Genomic DNA, 23,117 nt, shown 5'->3' on the forward strand with positions numbered 1-23,117 from the left:
TTGTCCCGACATCTTATCTTCTATATGCAAATGGCTGTCGAAAATTAAAAAAAAATGTAATGTTTGCGATAAAAATAACATTTATCGGGATGTTTTTTGTACTTAAAACTGCCATAACTTCAAAAATATGCTATTTTAACAATTTTTTGTTTTTTAATTAAACACTATCTACAGATTTGCATCGAAGCGTTTTTTATGATAGTGATTTTAATCACTGTCAGATATCATCTATACTGGACCCAACTATGCCACGACCCCACTGTGCCGCCACTCCACTGTGCTGGGTTGGGTTTTTTTATTTGTAGTTTACTGAAAGCACTTAACATTAACATATAGTATTAATATAAATTATATTAAAAATCTACTAGGTATTCTGTTAGTATAAAATTTTTATTAACATACTCTGTTATTATTTGAATGTGGTATATTTTATTCATTGCACACTGGAAAAAAATTTATTGATGTACAATTTTAATATTTAATTTTTAGAAATTTAATATAATTTCCTAGAAAATATTTTTATTAAAAAATATTAATTTTATAAACAATAATTCAAAAAATCATAAAACATATCTAGTACCAAACTCTATCCTTCATAGTTGGTATTTCACAGAGCTTGAAAATACATGAACATCAGAAAAACCAGATTATATTATTTACCAGATTATTATGTTTATGTATACAATTTTCGTAAATCAGAGTAACTTCTACATTACGATAAACATATCATTAAGTATACATTAGTCTTGAAATTTACTTTAATATATATATTTTAATTGCAAATGCAAGATCTCCATTTCCTCTTAAAACTAATCATCTATGCTCTCGTTATAAACATGGGTAATTTTAATACTTTTTTATTATTAATACACCTCTTAAGTACAGTATGTTCACATCAATACCAATTTGATTAATGACTTTTACTGGTATATCAATAAATTAACTATAAATAATAATTATTTTTTAAGGTATAATTTAATATTTACTTAGAATGCTGCTTTTCAGTTTACAAATATAAAAGTAGAAATATAACTAAACAATTGTCATTAGTTATTTTGAATTAAACACTTGAATAAAAATGGAGGTAAGTAATATACATAACGTGAATTGTTCAATTGAAATCTAAAAGAATATTAATTTTATTCTAGAATGGGCAATTAGTATCTCTTTTGTCGATTATATTCTGTTTGAAATTTAACGAAGGTAAATTGTATTATACATTATTTATGCCTATTAATAAAATTAATTATACGTATTAGTTAGTTCATTTATTTTTTTCGATTACATTTGGATATAATAAAATATACATCCCATATTTGTCTAGGATTAAATTGTTCTATTCAAAAAACTCTATAATAATATGTAGTAATTAACTTTTTTTAATACCTTCTGGGTTGCAAAAATAAAACATTAATTTACTTCAATTGAAAACCATACTTTTAGTTAAAAATATGATGAAAAAAAAAATTTCAACTTTTTTTTTTGTTATGACTTATTAAAATTTAGCGATTTTTAATCAATTTTTTTATCGATAATATACTGATTAGCATAAAATAATCATCATATTTTCATGCTGTAGCATAATCAATTATTAGTTAAAGAAAAGTTTTAAAAATGTTATTTTTAGTTTTATATATTTCTTGATTTATTAATTATAATATTTTAGCTTCGATGCGAAGCTGAGAAGGTATTGGTTTTACTATGATGTGTTTTTTTTTGTGTCTGGTACCACTTTTTCTCAGCTTTCACCGAACCGATTTCTTTCAATGATACGTCAAAAGATCACAAATCGTATCTAGTCGAAGACATTACCCTCAAAAATTGAAAAAATTTCCCTAGTCCCTCGTAAATGAGGGAATCCTTCAAAAAAATTACAAATTTAAAAATCGCTAATTTTCGAAATTTCTTCAATTTTTTTTACATCAAACTGCCATAACTTTTTCAAAAATGAACAAATAAATATAATTTTAGCTTCGATGCGAAGCGGAGAAGGTATTAATTTTACTATGATGTGTTTTTTTTTTTATGTCTGTTGCCACTTTTTCTCAGCTCTCACTGGACCGATTTCTTTCAAAAATACGTCAAAAGATCACAAATCGTATCTAGTTGAAGACATTACCCTTAAAAATTGAAAAAAATTCCCTCGTTCCCCGCAAATGGGGGAAATATCCAAAAAAATTACAAATTTAAAAATCGCTAATTTTCGAAATTTTTTCACTTTTTTTTCTTAAAACTTCCATAACTTTTTGAAAAATCAACAAATCAACATAATTTTTTTTTATACTAAAACCTTAGATATTTACCTTTCATTTGATATCATTTTTTTGAAAATCTATCACTTAACCTGCTCATTGGGGGGGATTTAAAATGGCAACTTTTTTACAAAAATTAATTTTTTCAACTTAATTTTTGAAAATGTTCCGGAAAGACTGCGTCCTTTAAACATATATCAAATTAAAGCTTATTTTATGTACTACAAAATGAAAAAAAAAAATTTGTCCCGACACTTTTTTTTCTACATTTAAACGGCTGCCGTAGTTAAAAAAACACTATTTTTGTGTTAAAATTTTCGATTTTCGATTTTAAATTTTCAACTTAAAAATGCTATAACTTTTTGAAAAATGTATATATCAGCACAAATTTTTTTTTTCTAAATACATTATAAGTACATCTTTCATTTGACATACTTTTTATTAAAATTGGACAATTTCCCCTTATATAGGGGGCGTTCAAAACTTAAAATATTGTAAAAAACATAGATCTTTTTCAACTGAACTTTTGAAAATGTTCCGGAAATACTGCGTCCTTTAAACATATATCAAATCAAAGGTTATGTTATATACTATCAAATGAAAAAAAAAAATTTGTCCCGACATCTTATCTTCTATGTGCAAATGGCTGTCGAAAATTTAAAAAAAAATGTAATGTTTGCGATAAAAATTACATTTTATCGGGATGTTTTTTGTACTTAAAACTGCCATAACTTTTTCAAAAATGAACAAATAAAAATAATATTTTTTTGTATTGAAACCTTAGATATTTCCCTTTCATTTGATATAATTTTTTTTGAAAATCTAACACTTATTCTGCTCACTGGGAGGATTTAAAATAGTAACTTTTTTACAAAAAATAACTTTTTCAACTTAATTTTTGAAAATGTTCCGGAAATACTGCGTCCTTTAAACATATATAAAATTAAAGCTTATTTTATGTACTACAAAATGAAAAAAAAAAATTTGTCCCGACGATCTATCTTCTATACGCAAATGGCTACCATATTGAAAAATATACTATTTTTGTATGATAATTATGGGTTTTGTATTTTATTTTAATAGAAGTTGATGTTGCTTTTGCAATTATCCATCAATTTTTTAAAATTAAACACTCTACAGATTTGCATCGAAGCGTTTCTTATGATAGTGATTTTAATCACTGTCAGATTAAATCTATACTGGACCCTACTATGCAATGTCGTAGTAATGCTATATACTATGCCGCGACCCCACTGTGCTACCGTTTTTTTTTTTATACATGCATAATATCATTACCTATCTTTTGGTATATTTTTGTAAATTTGACACTTAACCTGTCCACAGGGGGGGATTTAAATTGACAACTTTTTCACAAAAAATTAACGTTTTTAACTTAATTTTTGAAGGTGTTCCGGAAAGTCTAACACTTTTATATATATCATAAATTAAAGCTAATGTAATATACTTTAACATGGAAAATTTGCGGACTTTATTTTATCTTCACGGTGAAAATGGCTAACGAATGCTATTTTTGTGTGAAAATTCTCGATTTTATTTTTTACATTTTTAACTTTATAATGCTATAACTTATTGAAAAGTGTATGGTTCAACACAATTATTTTATGAGAAATAATATTTTTTATATTTCCTTTTTCATTCAGGATATTAATAAGAAAATGACAGATCATGTAGCTTTAAGAATAATCCATCAATTTTTTAAAATTAAACACTATCTAAAGATTTGTATCGAAGCGTTTTTTTTTATAGTGATTTTAATCACTGTCAGATATCANTGGAATAATCCATCAATTTTTTAAAATTAAACACTATCTAAAGATTTGTATCGAAGCGTTTTGTTTTATAGTGATTTTAATCACTGTCAGATATCATTATACTTGATCCAACTATGCCACGTCACCACTGTGCCGCAACCCCCGTGTGCTGGGTTTTTTCTATTCAAAGCTACTTAGCATACTATGTTATGCCGTGATTTATTCATTCTATCAACTTTTCCTAACACTTTCTCTGACACTTTTTCGAGGATACTTTTAATTAATTTCAATTGATCATCTACTTATTCTTGAGTTTCTCATATCTGATATTTCCGATCTTATTATATTTTAGTAAAACTCTAAGGTTTGCTTACTACTAAAAAATGATTTGAATCGTAGAAGGCTCCCGTGTGTGTTCTTTTATTCGTTTTCTTGATGGTAAATCTCTCTTTTACCAATATACAGTCTATTTGATTTGAGTATTTACCATTAGGTCATATCCACGTCTTTTTATGTATTTTCTTATCATTGTACTCATGACCTTAACTATTTAAGGTCAGGGTACTGTTACAGCTGTGCACTTATTACAGTACATGGGACAATGAAAGTGATATTTTCCCTACACCTCAGATCGGGCTTCCGGATTCGCCAAATCTGTAACACTAAGTGTTTTTCTGAAGGAAATTACATGTAATTACTTTAATATACTACTAAATAGTCATAGATAAATAAATAGTAGTAAGTATTAGTATCATTCTTATTTATATGGCAATATTTATGTTTCATATAAATTTTAATTGTAGAAGATGTTTAGAATTCACATAATCAATTTTTTACTTCAACGCGTATTTTAGTTCTTATAAAAATATTTCAAAATTATTAGAATACATTTTTATTCCAACTATTTAAAATAAGATTATTCAATTAAAATTTTATTTCAATAAATCAACTCTTTTGTCCTTTATAAGTATAAATTTAAAATAGTTACAATCAGCAAATTTCAATGCAATAACTTTTTTGTAAATATATATTAAAATAAGGAGAATATTCTTAAAAATTTTTAAAAAAAACGACAAATTGATATTAGCTTCTTTCCTTCAAGCTTAAAGATTTAATTGAATAAAGTAAATTTAATGTGAAATAATGACGGTAAAAGCTATTTAAATTGCTAATTTTATGCATAAAAATGTATAGAAAAAAATAAATAATTCACATTTATTGTTAAAAATTTTCTTTAATTTACTCACAATATCATTATTATAATAAAACTAGATACTGTCTAGCTGAGGATCCGCCACAGACCTGAGCCCCTACAGGCCTTAAGCGTATATAGAACGTTGAAACATGTATGAATTAAAAAATGTTTTGTTAAATCTATTAATTTTTTAACTTCCTCTTAGCATATAGATAATAGTGGTATATGAACGAAATTATAAAAAAATCATTTTCATATAGTAAAACGGCGCAGGAAAATTTATGTAACACGATCTGTTGTTCCAATAATTTCTATTCTGGTTTGAAAACTAAATATTAAAAATTTTTCTGACTTAAAACCGGTTTTATGATCAGTCCAAGTCAATTTTATATATATTAAAATATTTTATAATTATCTGAATTATATTTGAATTGAAAATGTATTAAAGTAATCTTTTATATACTGCTAATTTCGAAATACTGTATAAATCTAGAATACACCAAAATACAAAATAATTCTATTAACATAAACCACTCAATTAGGACAGTCACTTCTTTAAAATAATATTATATTAGAAGTATTAATTTATTATAATAATAACTATTTATTATTTAAATTTTTTAATTACACAAATACTTCAATGGTATCTTATTTTCTAAAATTGATCAACTTTTATACTTATAAATTATATTTATGACATAATTGGAACATGACTAAAGTATGCTAAAGGATAAAAATAATCATAATTCAAGCTTCACCTTTAGCAATAATTTAAATTTTTTGAAAAATTAATAATGCAAATTTTAATTGTACTGACTTTCTCTTTACTAAATATATTTTATGAATTTTATAGATAACTTAAAAATTAATTTAAAATATATGAAAATGTTAATAAAATAATAATTAATACACATATGCACTAATTTAGCTATTGAATTAAAATTGTCCAATGACAATATAATATACAAATTTGAAAAAGGTACGACTAGAAAAGCTGCTGAAAATGGAGACATAAAACTTTTAAAATTTGCTCATGATAATGGATGTGAATGGGATGAAGATACTACTATTATGGCTGCTGCAAAAGGCAATTTGGAAATTTTAAAATATGCAAATAAAAATGAATGTCCATGGGATGAAAGGACAACAGAAGCAGCTGCTGCTAATGGTAAATTAGAATGTTTAAAATATGCTCATGAAAATAAATGTCCGTGGAATGAAAGTACAACAGAAGCAGCTGCAAAGTATGGTCAAATAGAATGCTTAAAATATGCCTATGAAAATGGCTGTAAATGGAATAAATTCAAAATTGCGATAATTGCTATTGAAAAGAAAAACCTAGACATTTGGAAATATGCTCAAAAAAATATAAGCAAATTTAATAAAATCCTAATTACTATGGCTGCTTATACAGGAAACTTAAACTTTTTAAAACATGCCCATGAAAATAGATATCCGTGGGATGAAAAAACAACAAAAGCAGCTGCTATGAAAGGTCAATTGGAATGTTTAAAATATGCCCATGAAAATGGATGTCCATGGGATGAAGGCACTACAAAAGCAGCTGCTACTAAAGGTCAATTAGAATGTTTAAAATATGCCCATAAAAATAGATGTCCATGGGATGAAGGCACAACAGAAGCAGCGGCTTCTAACGGTCAATTAGAATGTTTAAAATATGCCCATGAAAATAAATGTCCATGGGATGAAGGCACAACAGAAGCAGCGGCTTCTAATGGTCAATTGGAATGTTTAAAATATGCCCATGAAAATGAATGTCCATGGGATGAAGGCACAACAAAAGCAGCTGCTACTAAAGGAAGCTTAGAATGTTTAAAATATGCCCATGAAAATAGATGTCCTTGGGATGAAAGTACAACAGAAGCAGCGGCTTCTAACGGTCAATTAGAATGTTTAAAATATGCCCATGAAAATGAATGTCCATGGAATGAAAATATTACAGAAGAAGCTGCGTCTAACGGTAAATTAGAATGTTTAAAATATGCCCATGAAAATGAATGTCCATGGGATGATTTCACAACAATAGCTGCTGCTGCTAATGGTCATTTAAAATGCTTAAAGTATGCTCATGAAAATGGATGCCTTTGGAATGATATCACGACAAGAGCGGCTGCTTCTAACGGTAAATTAGAATGTTTAAAATATGCCCGTGAAAATGAATGTCCGTGGGATGATATCACAACAATAGCTGCTGCTGCTAATGGACATTTAAAATGTTTACAGTATGCTCATGAAAATGCATGTCTTTGGAATCAAAAAACGACAAGAGCGGCTGCTTCTAATGGCCAATTAGAATGTTTAAGGTATGCTCATGAAAATGGATGTCCGTGGGATGACGATACAACAAAAGGAGCTGCTTTTAACGGTAAATTAGAATGTTTAAAATATGCCCATGAAAACGGGTGTCCGTGGGATGAACGCACAACTAGAGCTGCTGCAGAAAGTGGAAGTTTCAACTGTTTAACTTACGCCCATGAAAATGGATGTGTTTGGAATGATAGTATAACCAGAGCTGCTGCTGCTAGTGGCTGTTTAGACTGTTTAGTATATGTTCATGAAAAAGGATGTAATTGGCATGAAGATACAATAGGTGTGGGAGCTGTACAAGGTAATTTAAATTGTTTAAAATATGCCCGCGAACATGGATGTGATTGGGTTGAAGGTACGATGAGAGGGGCTGCAGCAAATGGTCATTTAGACTGCTTAAAGTATGCCCATGAAAATGGTTGTGAGTGGGACGAAGGTACTACAAGAGAAGCTTCTGCTAGTGGTTGTATTGAATGTTTGATATTTGCACATAAAAACGGTTGTAAATGGGATGAAGGTACAACGGGTGTGGCTGCTGCAAATGGTCATTTAGACTGCCTAATATATGTTCATGAAAATGGATGTGAATGGGATGAAGGCACAACAAGACTTGCTGCTGCAAATGGTCAATTTAATTGCTTAATATATGCTCATGAAAATGATTGTCCATGGAGTAAAGGAACCATTTATGAAGCAACTCGAAATGATTATACTGATATAACCAACTATGCTACCGCTAATGGTTGTCTCAACTAATATCTTGATGTAATAATCTTTATTTCTATTATATACATTTACGTTTGCTATCAATTATTTATTTTTGAAATAAATTAACTTGATATTTATTTTTTAGTGTGAGGTTTTTGCTTGTAGCGAACAAAATCCCATCATAGTAATTGTTTCACTAAGGTCATAAAATTCGTATCATAAGAACCAATGCGTATGGTATTTTATCATAGGTTATTATGCGTATATTATATTATCAATTATTAATTGATATATATTCCTAGCAATAATGCTTTTTGTTTTTTCTCTCGCCTTGGACACAACTACTGAGGGTTGTCCGATTCCTCAATTTAGATACCAGTACAGTGTATTCCTATTTATTCTTTATTTCTTGTTTACCTTAATTATTCATCACAAAAATAATTTACTATTTATTATATAATGTAACCTATACCTATAGATATAGTTTATTTTTTTACTGTGGGTTTTCTGACTTTACATTAAATTAATTCTATTTTATATCAATTGTTGGATTAATTAAAAGTCTTCTTCTCTTCTTCCTCGCCTGAATCCCAACTACTTGGGGTCAGCCACCCTTATCCTAAACTTCCACTTGACATGATCTCCCACATCTTCATAGCTCACATCAGCTGTCCTCATATCGCATTCAATAGCATCTTACCACCTCTTTTTTGGTCATCCTCTACCTCTTCTTCCTTCAACATTCATTTCAATAACTGTTCTTACAGCTTCCGGTTCTTCTCTCCTCATAACATGACTAAACCATCTACGTCTATTTTCTCTCATCTTATCTATGATTGATGCTACACCTATACTTCCTCTTATATGCTCGTTCCTTATCCTATCTTCTCTAGTCACGCCACTCATCCATCTAAACATTCTCATCTCTTACACTCATTTTCTAATCTACTTTCTCTTCAACTACCCAACACTCTGAATCATACATCATGGCTGGCCTCACTACAGTCTTGTAGGATTTACCTTTCAGCCTAATTGTAGTTCTTTTATTGCATAAGACGTCAGACGCTTCTCTCTACTTCAACCAACCGCACTTAATTCTATGTCTTACATTTGCACAACTGACCCTAAATACATAAAATTTTCCATTTCATAACTTCAACTACTCTATCCTTCGCTTTTTCCAAATCTATAAATACCATACACAGCTTTTTCTTCTTTTCCCTAAACTTTTCTATTAGTGGCTTGACACAAAATACTGGCTCCATTGTTGACTTACCAGGCATAAAACTAAACTGGTTATTAGATACCGATGTCTCATTTCTTAATCTCTTGTCTATTAATTTTTCCCAAATTTTCATACTATGAGTCAGAAACTTAATGTCTCTATATTTTCCACACTCCTGTATGTCACCTTTACCTTTAAAGCTCGGCACCACAATACTATTTCTTTATTCATTTGGAATTTTCCTTTCTAGAAATATATATATTATAATAGGATATTATTTAAAATATTTAATGTTTATACTTTTGGTATAAATCTGAATATATATCGGAAGCAGACCACATAGCTTTTGTTCGTCCTATCATGCCTATTAAGGACCCTGAATCGACTATTTCATAACTTTCAACATATATTGAATGACTGGAGATACTAGAAATAAATTCTAATTTTCAACCACCTTATGCCAACACCGCCTAATATTTTCCATACTTCTACTGGCACTTCATCTGGTCCCACTGCTTTATTCTTGACACGACTTACGTCACAAAAATGTGGTCGACACTGGTTTTGAGAGTAGAGAACCGTAGGCCGTTTATTAAATGAGCGACAACAGATTATTTTAACAAAAATAAAACAAACCGAAAAGATAAACACAGTAATAATAATCTTCGCATAATATCGCGGCACTTTCGCTGGCGTCGACGACGCGATGTCCGGCGTAATCCTTGGACGGCAAATAGTTAGCAGCGTTGTAGGCGACGGTGCGCGGGTGCGGATCGGTTGGTCGACGTTGTCGCTTTCACAACGGCGGGAGGAAGACTCTCGCATCATTTGCGGTGGGTCGTCGTCGGCCGTGCGGTATTTGCTGGACTTTGCACCGTAGCGTATATCACGCGGTGTTGGTCAGTTAAATACTCATAGAAGGGCGACGACTGATAAAGGTGGCACGAGTCGCGGGGCATCGTGTATAACGAAGCGACGCGGGCCGTGTCATTCTTTTTCATTGATGCCACAGCCTCTGATATCTCTTTCTCACTAATTAAATCTACCAGTCCCTCATTCCACGAAATATCCTCTAATGTCTCTTTTGGATACTCCTTCTTCAATAGTTTTTCAAAATACTCTTTCCACCTTTTTTTCACATCATCATCACTCGAGAGTACCTTATTATCAACACTTTTTTATTCACCTTATACAATGATAATCTTTAAATCTTTTCTCTCTTATTTTTGCAAGTCTATAGATTTCTTTAAAGCCTTCCTTTGTTCCTAGCCTATCATACAACTAGGATTAATTAAAAGTCAATAAAAAAATTAGTAGAATCTTTAAAATACATTAATGTATTTCACCTCAGATGAAAAGAAAAAAAGAAAAACAATAATATTTTACAAGTTAATTTATAAACATAGGACTGATAATGTTTAGATTCTAATCTTTCTACTTTATCGCCAAAATTGTTGATTTTTTCATTTTTATTTTGTCTAATTGTTTGTAATTCATCGCATAATTGATCTGGACGAATTTATTATCCAAAATTATCAATAAGAAAGATTTTTAGTTCTGACCAGTCTCTAACATCTATTGAGTCCATTAATTCTCTAGCTTTGGCTTTAATTTTGAGCTTAATGGCTAAAAACAGTTGTTTATGCTGTTCGGCTGTAGCCATAAGATAAGCATCATTTACGGCATTTATGAAATTATTTAAGGTATTAGACTTGCCTTCAAAAGGTTCGCCTATTAATTGAGCTAATTCATAAATAGAAAAATTATTTTGTGTAGCCATATTAATTTAAAAATTTAAAGAAAAAATTCTCTTGTACATAAATTTTTGTTAATTTTTTGTAAGGTTTGAATCTTTGAAAGAAAAACTATTAAAAAAATATTTTACCGATAGAAGTATTTTACAAGGTATAAAACTTATTTCTATCGTATAACTAATTTAACTAATTACAATTATTGTATTTACCAAAAAACAGCAGCCAAAAATAAATATTTCATTTTCCTTTATTGATGATCCCAAAACTCCGATATAAGGTTGTAGTGATATAGTTTTCAATAATCTGCCAATTCCTGGTAGTAGTGTCCAGTTGAAAAGAATTTGCCAGGGATTCCAAGTAATATGAAGTCGTCAATTGAACCAAATTTTTCAGGGATGCCAATTTCTATGTGATGAACTGGGTGTTCTAAGTCCAACTTCGAACACGTGAATAAGTGTTGTCAGAAAGAGTCAAAATAATAACAATTATAATGTAATATTCACTGTTTGAACACTGACCATCGAGTCAGTGGTCAGGTCCCTTTTTATTAGGCAAAATTAATAATTAATAAAACAATTAACACTTTCTAATGATTATAGTGCTTCTTACTTTCCAGTAATTAACAATACAAATTCCTTAAAAACTAATATTTACATAATAATTATGAGTTCATGACAATACTACAGAATAACTTATGCATTTTTTGTTTACTTTAATGATGTTTTGTAAATAGATGTGATAAATTCCTATCGCATAGGCGCCATGCTGGCCGTTTTGATGTAGTCGTTTAACGAGAACAAACAGATTATATAACGTAACTTAGGTTCTTTAATACAATGACTGTTCTGATTGTTGTATTTCAATTTATACAAAAACCGTTATGATAAAAGATATGTTAAATAATAAGATAATAAAAAGTTAAATATTTGAGAAACATTTGACTTCAAGATTAATTAGTTAGTTAAACAAATGTAATTCATAAAAATAAAATTGCGAAATAGAGAGGGAAAAATGTTTTTCATATTTTAATAATGAAGTTATCCTTTTAAATTTTATTTAAATTAGTTTCAAAAAGTATATTTTGTTATCAGAGTTTTAAGATTCAATAACCACTCGAACCCTTTCTTTAGTAATAACAACAGTAAAAACAATAAGGAAGTGATAAAGTTTTTTCAATAAATAAAACATGATTTTTTTAGGAATGTATAATTTTTTTAATTAGTTCATACAATACACATTATTTGGAAAACGGTCGAAATATTTTCAAAATTAATTTTAGTAGTATGTTTTTGTTTTTACAAACATAATAGCCTGATGGTAGATTAGCTGATTATGGCTAATTATTAAATATATTTTTTTATTTAAAACACAATAAGTATCTTCTAGAAAATTTTTTCGGGGGGGCGATGCACAGTGGTCTGTAATCAAATTTTAGGCGCTCATAAGTGTCATTTTAAATGTACTCATAATGTTAAAATAATTATGAAAATTCAATTTTAGTATATTGCTTAGACAAAATATAAAATTTCAAGGTCACATGTTAATCCGGTCGTTATTTATAGCCGTTTGAAGTATAGATATGATTAAATTATGGTTATTTCAACATAAAAAAGGTCTTTCGTTGTAAAGTTTTTTAACAAGTTAAAAAAAAATTTTTTCGAATTTTTTTTTTATTATTTTATTAAAAGTATAAGTAAAAGATATCAAAAAAAAAAAATTTCGAAAAATTTTTTTTTTTGACTAAGTAATAATCGTTTTAATAAAATAGAGCATTTTTTGAGGCGTTTTTGAAACTAAAAAGCACAATACTAAAAATTACCCTATTTTACCTATGTATTAATGCATAGATATTGTAGAGCAACTAGTCTAGATTTCAAAAATATAATTTTTTATTGCGGCGGACAAAAATAACTGTGCATAAGGCTAATAAGATTAAACCAATTCGTACATTTTTTATTTACAATTAGCTTTCATTTATTTCAATTTTTAATATTGAATTGTTTAGGTTATTTTATTTAATCTTCAATGTTCGATTCGGAATTGACAAATAAATTTTGCACATCAATAGAAAATTAATTTACACTTTTTTTTGAAAATAATTTCATTGGAGATATAGTCATCTCACCGTGAGTCCGGTCCACCCACCTGCCCAGCCGATTGGGTCCTATGAGGGACCTGGTCCACTCGCCTCTCGTTTCCTCCGAGAGGTGAGTCCGCCACCAGAGCATAGTCATCCGCCTGAGCGCTAGCCGGTTCTCGGGTTTGAGGGACCGGTTGCGTTCTCAGCGGAGCTCATGCCCGGCGGCGCGTTCCTCGGCGGGCGGCAGTGACGACAGGATACCCGCCGCCACTTCGGACACCGTTCGGTATGCCGAAACTGTCCGGATCGCCGCCCGCCTTTGCACCCTGAGCAGGGCTTCACGGTTTTTGGACGAATACTTAAGAGTATCCTCCCAAACCGGGGACCCGTACAGGAGAACCGAGCGGAACGCGGAACACCGCGTCGAATGCGATGTTCCACAACAGAGGCCCGAGAACTGACCCTTGCGGGATGCCACCCGTAACAGGTCTGATTCTCGTAGGAGATAACCCGATAGCTAAAGTACGACCGGATCATCCACCCGAGGTAAGGAGGCACCCGAAACGCGTCCAGCGCTCCGAGGATGTGTGACCATCGCACGGAGTTGAACGCGTTTCGGATGTCCAAGCTCACCGCCACCCCGAAACCCTCCTCAGTTTTGGCCCTAAGGGCCAAGTCCCTGAAGAGGGAGGCCACGTCATCCGTCGACCTCCCCCTCCTTGGCCAGTCCGCCGACGTCGGCCAGGTGGTCTTCAATCCGGGTGACGAGCAGCCGCTCGAGGATCTTCCCCAAGTCGTCCAACATGCAAAGCGTGTTTTCACCCTTTCTCTGAAGCACCAGCCACTTCGTGGGGAATTCACCCTCTGAGAGGCAGCGGTTCGCGACGGCGCGTATCCAATCCGGGGCGAGGTCGTGAACCAACCACCACACCCGGTTTGGAATCCCGTCAGGGCCGGTAGCTGTGTTCCGCCCCGCACACGCGCCACCGCGACAGCTACCTCTTGGCTGGTGATTTCCGAACGCCGGGGGAGGCAAGGGCAGATGTGTCGGAAAGAGCGTGGCTACCGCGCTTTCCAGCATTTCCGCCTCCAGCTGACCGGGAGCCGGTGGACCGCGGAGCTTCCGCATAACGACCCGATAGGGTTTCCCCCACGGGTCATGGTTCACCGACTTCACGAGCTCGGCCCAGCATTTCGCTTTGGCCCGCCTAATGGCGAGCTTCAGCTCTTTCCTGACCGACCTCAGCACCTCCCTCGGGTCTGGGGATTCCGGGTCCCGCGGCCAACGGTTGGAGCGCGTCGTGGTCCTCCTGACCCTGACGCACTCCTCACGCCGTGCCGCCACCTAGGCATTCCACCAGTGGACTGGCGGTCCGCGAATCGACGGCGGTCTTTTGGCCGGGACGGCGAAGTCGCAGGCTGCGACTTCCTCCGGTCCAACTCTTCCGCCGCTTCGTTCGCGGAGATGTGTCGGTCCCCCGTTGCGCTGCGCTACAGTGTCGGTGTGATCGAGCTCCACGGGGCTACGAAACGTTGGCACGGGCACAGTTTCCCTAGCTCGGGGAATCGGGCGCGTCCTCAGGTTGCGGATAGAGGGACGGCCTGCAGATATGCAGGGTAGCCGTGATATAAGCCACTCCTAAAGTGGACGAATAAGCGGTAGCGTTCGAGGGAAACAGGCAGGTGGGCCCGATAGCCTGGTAAGGCGACCACCTAGGTGAAGGCAACACCAAAATTAAATCCCCTGGCGGCAGATAAAATGCCTAGGGAAGGCCACCCTTAAAACCAAACATAGAAGCAAACCATTTAAATACAACGGTTACCGTTCCAGGAGAATCGGAGTCTCTAGGGCCGGCTGGGAAAGGTGTCGCTACAGGCCTAACCCGGTCGTTATCCAGCGACTGTACAAAGACCGTGGCACTGGTGAGGCAGGGTCCAGGGGGCGTCGCGCCCAAGCTACTGTCGGAGGATGTGCCAAGCAGGCATCCTCCAGTGACCTTTGGGTCACTGAGGTAACTGCTGGTGGCTTTGCTACCGTCGAGGAGATGGTGGATGAATAGGAAGGCGTGCGCGATCGCTTCCGCGATGACGTGCCGCTGACCCACTCAGAGTACACTCGGTGGAGCGGACTATTGCTTGACATGAAGGCTGGAGGACTGACACTGGACTCGTTTCCCTGTGGCCAGTTCAGGACGGCCGAATTGTTTTGGAGCTCAGTGTCCACGGTTCTGAAGCTCATGCTACGACCCGTTGGAAGGCGTTGATGAGCCCCATCAGAGGGCGGAACTCATCGACGTGTGTATCGCCAGCCGCCAAGGGGATGCCCCGTCGGAACAGCTCATGGCGGTCGCTAGCATAGTCGCCTCGGAGCTCTTATCCCGCTACAACGACAGCGGGATAATGAGCACCATGGGTCGCGGGCTTCGACAGGCCGTCGAATGCATGGCGTACAACGAAAAGAAGAAAGTCTCGTCATCTCCTGGCACTGCGAGTGCGGAGGAAGAGGACGAGATGATGCGGACGGGCGACCGTCGTGGAAGCGCTGAGCCTTCCCCTGGGGAAGGCTCATCGACTCGCCAGCGAGCGGAATCGCCCGCGCTGAGTCCGTTGCCGGAGAGTTCTCCTCCAGTACGTCATCCTGGCAAGAGGAGGGCACCTTTGGGGGAAGAGGAAGACAGCGACGACGAGGCCACGTTTGACGTCGGCCTCAATCACGTCGTTGCTCTAGCAGAACAGCGGAGGTCGAGGGGAGTCTGATGAACGAGTTCACGGGTACCCACCTGGAGTACCTCGTTCAGCAGATCTCCCTCTCGTGCCAGGCCCTCAGCGAGCTGAGGAGCGCGGTACGGCCATGCCGCAAGAGATGGCATGACTATCCGTAAGTTTAGTTCAGTTCTGTTCTTGTCGCACCTTCTTATCCACACCCCGTCAAAGATAATTTATTTTCTTTAATAGTAACACAATCACAAAGGGCCTCGTATATTATATTAGATAATATTAGCGACTTCTCACCTACGCCTATTTGTTATTAAATCAACTATCTATCAAAATTAATGTATTCTTTACACGTTTGTTTACACGTTACACGTTTCACGTTACTACACGTTTCAAATTCAATTCTTCAGTTATAAAAATCAAATCAATACTATCACACATACGCATTTTTTATATTCAACATAAATTAATATATATAAAAAAACGATTTTACAACAAAAAATTTATTGAAAGAACAATTATTGGTAGCATAGTTGATAATGTAAATATAATCATTTCAAGTAGCTTTATAAATGGTTTCTCTACTTCAAGAACAATTATTTTCATGAGCATATTTTAAGCATTCAAATTGACGATTTGCAGCAGCAAGTCTTGTAGTGCCTTCATCCCACTCACACCCATTTTCATGAACATATATTAGGCAGTCTAAATGACCATTTGCAGCAGCCCCACCCGTTGTACCTTCATCCCAATTACAACCGTTTTTATGTGCAAATATCAAACATTCAATACAACCACTAGCAGCAGCTTCCCTTGTAGTGCCTTCGTCCCACTCACACCCATTATCATGGGCATACTTTAAGCAGTCTAAATGACCATTTGCTGCAGCCCCTCTTATCGTACCTTCAACCCAATCACATCCAATTTTACGGGCATATTTTAAACAATTTAAATTACCATGCACAGCTGCCGCAACTATTGTATCTTTATCCCAATGACATCCTTTTTCATGAACATATACTAAACAGTCTAAACAGTCACTAGCAGCAGCAGCTCTAGTTGTACTATCATCCCAAACACATCCATTTTCATGGGCGTAAGTTAAACAGTTGAAACTTCGACTTTCTGCAGCAGCTCTAGTTGTGCGTTCATCCCACGGACATCCATTCTTGTGTGCATATTTTAAAATTTCCAAATTACCTTTAGTAGCAGCTGCCTTTATTGTGTTTTTATCCCAGGGACATCTGTTTTCATGAGTATATTTTAAACATTCTAAGTGGCCATTAGAAGCAGCTGCTTCTGTCGTACTCTCATTCCACGGACATTCATTTTCATGAGCATACCTTAAACATTCTAATTCACCATTAGCAGCAGCACCTATTGTTGTGAATTCATTCCACGGACACGCATTTTCATGGGCATATTGTAAACATTCTAGTTCACCATTATAAGCAGCTGCTTCTGTCGTGTTCTCATCCCATGGACAATAATTTTCATGAGCATATTTTAAACATTCTAATTGACCGTTAGAAGCTGCTGCTTCTGTCGTGCTCTCATTCCACGGACATCTGTTTTCATGAGCATATTTTAAACATTCTAATTCACCATTAGCAGCAGCAGCTGTTGTTGTGAATTCATTCCACGGACAAGTATTTTCATGGGCATATTTTAAACATTCTATTTCACCATTATAAGCAGCAGACATTAGTGTAATTTCATTCCATGGACACCCATTTTCATGAGCATATTTTAAACATTCTATTTCACCATTATAAGCAGCTGCTTCTGTAGTGCTCTCATTCCACGGACATCTGTTTTCATGAGCATATTTTAAACATTCTAATTCACCATTAGCAGCAGCAGCTGTTGCTGTGAATTCATTCCACGGACACGCATTTTCATGAGCATATTTCAAACATTCCAACTCACCCATAGAAGCAGCCACTTTTGTCGTGAATTCATTCCAAGGGCATCGATTTTCATGAGCATATTTTAAACATTCTAAGCTTCCTATAGTAGCAGCTGCTTTTGTTGTGCCTTCATCCCATGGACATTCATTTTCATGGGCATATTTTAAACATTCTAATTGATTATTAAAGGCAGCTGCTTCTGTTGTCCTCTCACTCCACGGACATTTATTATCATGAGCATATTTTAAACATTCTAATTTACCATATTTAGCAGCTGCTTCTGTTGTGCTTTCATCCCATGGACATCCATTTTCATGGGCATATTTTAAACATTCCAATCGACCGTTAGAAGCCGCTGCTGCTGTTGTCCTTTCATCCCATTTACTGCCATTTTGTTGAGCATATTTTAAACATTCCAAATTTCCGTTTGCAGCAGCTACAATAGTCGTATCTTCGTCCCATTCAATTCCATTTTCACGAGCATTCTTCAATAATTCCAAGTTTCCTATTTCAACAGCTTTTCTCATCGTTCTTTCTTCAAATTGGCTTATTATATCGTCATCCGAAAATCTACATTGAATTGCTACATGAACACATTTGTATATTACTGTTTGCTTTATTAAAATTTTTAATTTATAGAATTATTTGAAATAATTAATTTTAAAATTATAATTAAGATTTATTACTATTAAATAAACCTATTACAATGGTGTCGCAGTAGGAACGTGGCATAGTTAATTATATTAAATTATTTATTTATCAATTATTATTAATTAACTCACAATAAATAAAAACATATTAATGTATAATTTTATGGTCACAACGGAAAATGTACCCTTCATAGCCCCTAATTAAAAATAAATGAACTGAATCGCCAACCTATTCAGCGAGACCATAACGCGCAAGAAAAATAAAGAGGACTTAATTAAATAAACAAAAAAATTAAGTTAACACGAGGTAAAAAACCAAACTGTCAAAAAACCTCGTCTACAAATTACAGAGAATAAAGAAAAGAAAAATATATGACATTAAAAAAAATTTTACACCTACAACTTTTATGGAGAAATGCGATGAACCTCTCCGTGCGATCGCCTAGCGTATACTACAAATCTAACCGATCGTATGCCTCAAGCTGACGAACTATTTGTTTGTAGTTTGGTATTTACTTGCTAGGCACTGGGACACCACGAGATAAAGAACGTACCATTATTAATGTCACATTGCCAGTAGTATATTCACAACCAAATAAATTTTTAAATAATAAATAAAACGAGGAGGCGGTCTTGGAATGCGTTCTTCACCGCCGGGTATTTAAAATTTGTATAAAATACCTAAACATGATAAAATAAAAAAATCACAACACGTACATATAGCACGACACTAAAAACATACAAAAATTTACCCAACACATTCTAAAAAATATTTCACACTGGAAAATATAATATACAATGATACATTTAGTGGCGTTCAGTGCAACAGAGAACTAGAAAGGGTGGAGAGTGGAGTGTACACAATTTGATACCTGCCAACCTGTTCGTCGATGTGGCATGTATGACATAGTTAACACAGATAACTCGTACAAACTTATTACTCATTCGTCTCAATCATAATACTTAGGAATATATATATATATATATACAAATAGACAAAAAAAATGAAGAGGTACCTTTTTGTCACTTAGACAAAAGATTTATAAGTATAATACATAACTTTAGTGCTTCACTTATTGATTTAAAATAAATAAAAACACTAATTTATATAATTTATTGTTACGTCGCGCCGTTTTATATTGTGTTGAATTCTAGAAGATTCTCTTACGGAGAGATCAAGAACATTCGCGCGTATATGCATTTTGAGTTTCCTATCCGTCGCGAAGATTCTCGATTATTCCATAGTCACAACATTACTCCCCCCTCAGTACACGGAGTGTTTACAATAAGTTGTTAATAACATGGTTTTATAAGATATAATTTGTAGTTAAATATTTTAGGAAATGTACTTTTCATCCTGACCGCGTTTGCCTTGGTTTTGCTGAAACTGCTGTACTTGTTAGGTTCATATTATGTTCAGGTACTTTGTCTTCTATGTAAGCGGGTTTGAGTTGATCGATTGATATTGTTTTGGATGTACCGTTGATTAGAAGGTCGAACGTCTTAGGTGTTCTTTTTAACACTTGAAATGGTCCTTCATATGTATAAGTTAATTTGAGCTTCAGAGCATCGATTCTTTGGTATACGTGAGTACATGTTTCTAGGTCTTTTGGTATGTAAGTGCGTTTTGATGATGATTTGTGGTGATATACTATTGGGGCTACTTTCGAAAATTATTGTTGAAGTTGTTTTATGAAATCATATGGTTCTGGTAGTTGTTCTGTTTCTTCAAAAAATTGTCCTGGAAGTCTTAGCGTTTGTCCATAGACTAGTTCGGCTGGGGATGCTTTTAAGTTTTCTTTTAGTATTTTACGTAGGCCTAATAAGATCATAGATAGTTCTTCGGACCAATGGATGCTGTCTTTACATGTTATAGCGGCTTCTAGCATTCTATGTACTCTTTCTATCATTCCATTTGCTTGTGCATGATATGGTGATGAACGTAATGAAAACATAATGTTTTTGATAACTGTTTGTATAATGTTGATTCGAATAGTCTACCCTGATCTGTCGTTATTCTATAAAGTACTCCAAATCTTGCAATCCAATGTTGAATTAGGGTGGTGGCACATGTTTCTGCAGTTATGTCTTTTATAGGCAATGCCTCTATCCATCTTGTGAACCTATCAATCATAGTCAATATGTATTAATAAGTTTTAGATGGTGGTAATGGTCCAACAATGTCAATGAGTATGTGTTGGAAACGACCACTTGGTGGATTAAAATTGCCGATTGGGGTAATTGTGTGTTAGTATGTTTTTGTTTTTTGACATTTTTTACATACTTTTACCCATAATGTTATATCTTTTTTCATTGATTTCCATACGAATCGTGATTTAATTTGGCTAAGAGTTCCTTTTATTCCAGGATGAGATAAGTTATAAATAGTTGAAAATACTTTTCTTTGTAGTGATGATGGTACGATTGGTCGTATTTTACCAGTGGTTTTGTCGCATTTAATTTTTCGGCCACCTTCTATTTCCATGTCTTGTACTTTTAGACTAGTATCGGTTAATATGTAATCTTTATCTTGTGCGTTGGTGATTTCTTTTATTAAATTTATTGGGTCAGATGTATTTGATACGCTTTCGACTCTTGAAAGGTAGTCTGCTGTGATGTTGCTTGATCCGGCAATGTGCTGTATGTTAGTAGTTAATTGTGATATAAATGAAAGTTGTCGCTACTGTCGTTCAGATGCTTTTTCTAGTTTTTGTTTAAAAGCATGAATTAATGGTTTGTAATCTGTATAAATTGTAAAGTCCTTGCCTTCTAATAAGTGAGTGAAATGTCTACAACAATCGTATATGGCTAGAAGTTCTCTATCATAGGTCGAGTATCGCTGCTCAGTAGTTGTTAGTTTGCGACTGTGAAAGCCTAGTGGAAGCGATTTATTATTAATTATTTGATGTACAACTTCACCGATAGCCCTATTACTGGCATCTGCAGTAAGTGTTAGTTTGGCTGATTCATGTGGGTATGCTAAGTGTGTTGACTTTTCCAATAATTCTATACATGTGTAAAATGCTTCTTTTGCTTCAAATGTCCAATTTATGACTCGCGTATCATTTTTCTTGTTATCTAGAATCAGCTCATTCAGATTTAGTTGGTGATGTGGGAGTTGTGGTATAAAACGTCTATAGAAGTTAATCATACCGAGAAATCGCCGTAGATCTTTTATTTGATTGGGTATAGGAAATTCTCTTATACTTTTGACTTCTTTTGAAATTTGATGTCCTAAAAAGGTTGAGCATGGTAACTAGTGGTGTTGTTAAATGTGTAACGCCATCTTAAGAAGTTGTTTGCGTTTAAGGTTGATTTGCAAGTTGAATTTTGCTAAGAAATCCGCTCCTAGAATACAACGAGTTATATCTGCAATTATAAATGTATAGCGAAATTGTCTACGAAGTCCTAGATCTGTTGTGTTTGTGGATTTATTTTATTTTTTATTTAATAAAGAACACTAGATTACTTTTACTTTAATTTACTTTATTTTATTTATAATAACATAATGTGCTTGTTACAGTCTTATATAATATTATATGGTGGGTTATGTATATAACATGTCAACAAGGTCGCACACTGATAGCATGCATACTACATCTCCCTTTTTTTTTTTCATAATAATGTTTACATTAAATATTTTACATACTGCAAAGTATAATACAAGAAAAACTAGGATATAAACTTATTTGGGGCTTTTACTGGTCTCCCTCTTTTAGTTACTGTTCCTCCTATATTATTGTGTGCCAATTCTTCTCTACTATGTTCCACAATAAGATTACTGTCACTACTCCTCTCATCAACACTAAAACAATCATAATTCTCTACATCTACATTCACGTCACCGTTGCTACCTTCTATAATAGAACTGTTATTACTTATAACTTCATCATGATTCACTACATCATCACTACCCACAATATGTCCACCGTCATCATCCAAAACTAAATCATCATGAGTTATATGGACTTTCTCAGTCTTATTTATAACACAGTTCTTTTCTGACTCTCCCTTAAAGTTTATTTTAGACTTTAAAAATTGACTGTTTCTTCTTAAAATATTATTTTTACCTTTAATTTTGACTAAATAAGATCTAGGTTGCTCAAGTTTTTTTATAATAACTGCTTCACTCCACTCCTTAGTAAATTTGTCTTGGCACCATACCTCCTGTGCCTCCTCAAAATTGTCAACTGTTTTATATGATTTATCATACCAATCTTTTTGTTGCTTTTTATATCTTTTATTCGATTCCATTGATTTTACTACATATGGATAATACGATTCACTATTAACCCAAAGAAGTTTTGTTTTTAACTCACGAGTCATCAACATCTGAGCTGGTGAATAGTTTAAGCCAGCTATTGTAGTATTTCTATAATTGAGCAAGTATAATTCAATATCAGTTTTTGTAAACTTAGATTTTTTTAGCATTTGTTTAACACTTTCTACCTCTTTTTCTGCCAACCCGTTTCCTTTTGGATAATTTGGGCTTGAAGTTACTATTTTAAAACCCCATGCTTTTGCAAAA

The 23,117-nt window shown here is 34.1% G+C and overlaps 2 protein-coding genes across 4 annotated transcripts in view; one reads left to right on the forward strand and one right to left on the reverse strand.

Annotated features, from left to right (window-relative positions):
• LOC126895993 (uncharacterized) overlaps positions 1–23,117 on the reverse strand; it is a 124,060-nt gene that overhangs the window by 92,134 nt on the left and 8,809 nt on the right. Inside the window, exon 3 of one of the 2 annotated variants that reach the window (XM_050668376.1) lies at positions 16,707–18,522. The exons of the other annotated variant lie outside the window; for it this stretch is intronic. Within the exon in view, the coding sequence (XP_050524333.1) occupies positions 16,707–18,522 (1,816 nt within the window). The remainder of the gene's footprint in view (positions 1–16,706; positions 18,523–23,117) is intronic. 2 annotated transcript variants of the gene reach the window in all.
• LOC126895992 (uncharacterized) lies at positions 1,028–8,392 on the forward strand. Of its 2 annotated transcripts, XM_050668372.1 has the most exons (4): positions 1,028–1,084; positions 1,149–1,203; positions 6,148–6,714; positions 6,796–8,392. In XM_050668372.1, the coding sequence occupies exons 1-4, from the start codon at positions 1,079–1,081 to the stop codon at positions 8,301–8,303; spliced, it is 2,136 nt and encodes a 711-aa protein (XP_050524329.1). In that variant the 5' UTR covers positions 1,028–1,078; the 3' UTR covers positions 8,304–8,392. The 2 variants fall into 2 exon arrangements, with proteins under 2 accessions (XP_050524329.1, XP_050524328.1); XM_050668371.1 differs by having other exon boundaries at positions 6,148–8,392.

This window comes from Daktulosphaira vitifoliae, unplaced genomic scaffold (assembly GCF_025091365.1).
Source record: "Daktulosphaira vitifoliae isolate Bord-2020 unplaced genomic scaffold, ASM2509136v1 Scaffold_1, whole genome shotgun sequence".
In the NCBI taxonomy this organism is placed as follows: Eukaryota; Metazoa; Arthropoda; class Insecta; order Hemiptera; family Phylloxeridae; genus Daktulosphaira; species Daktulosphaira vitifoliae.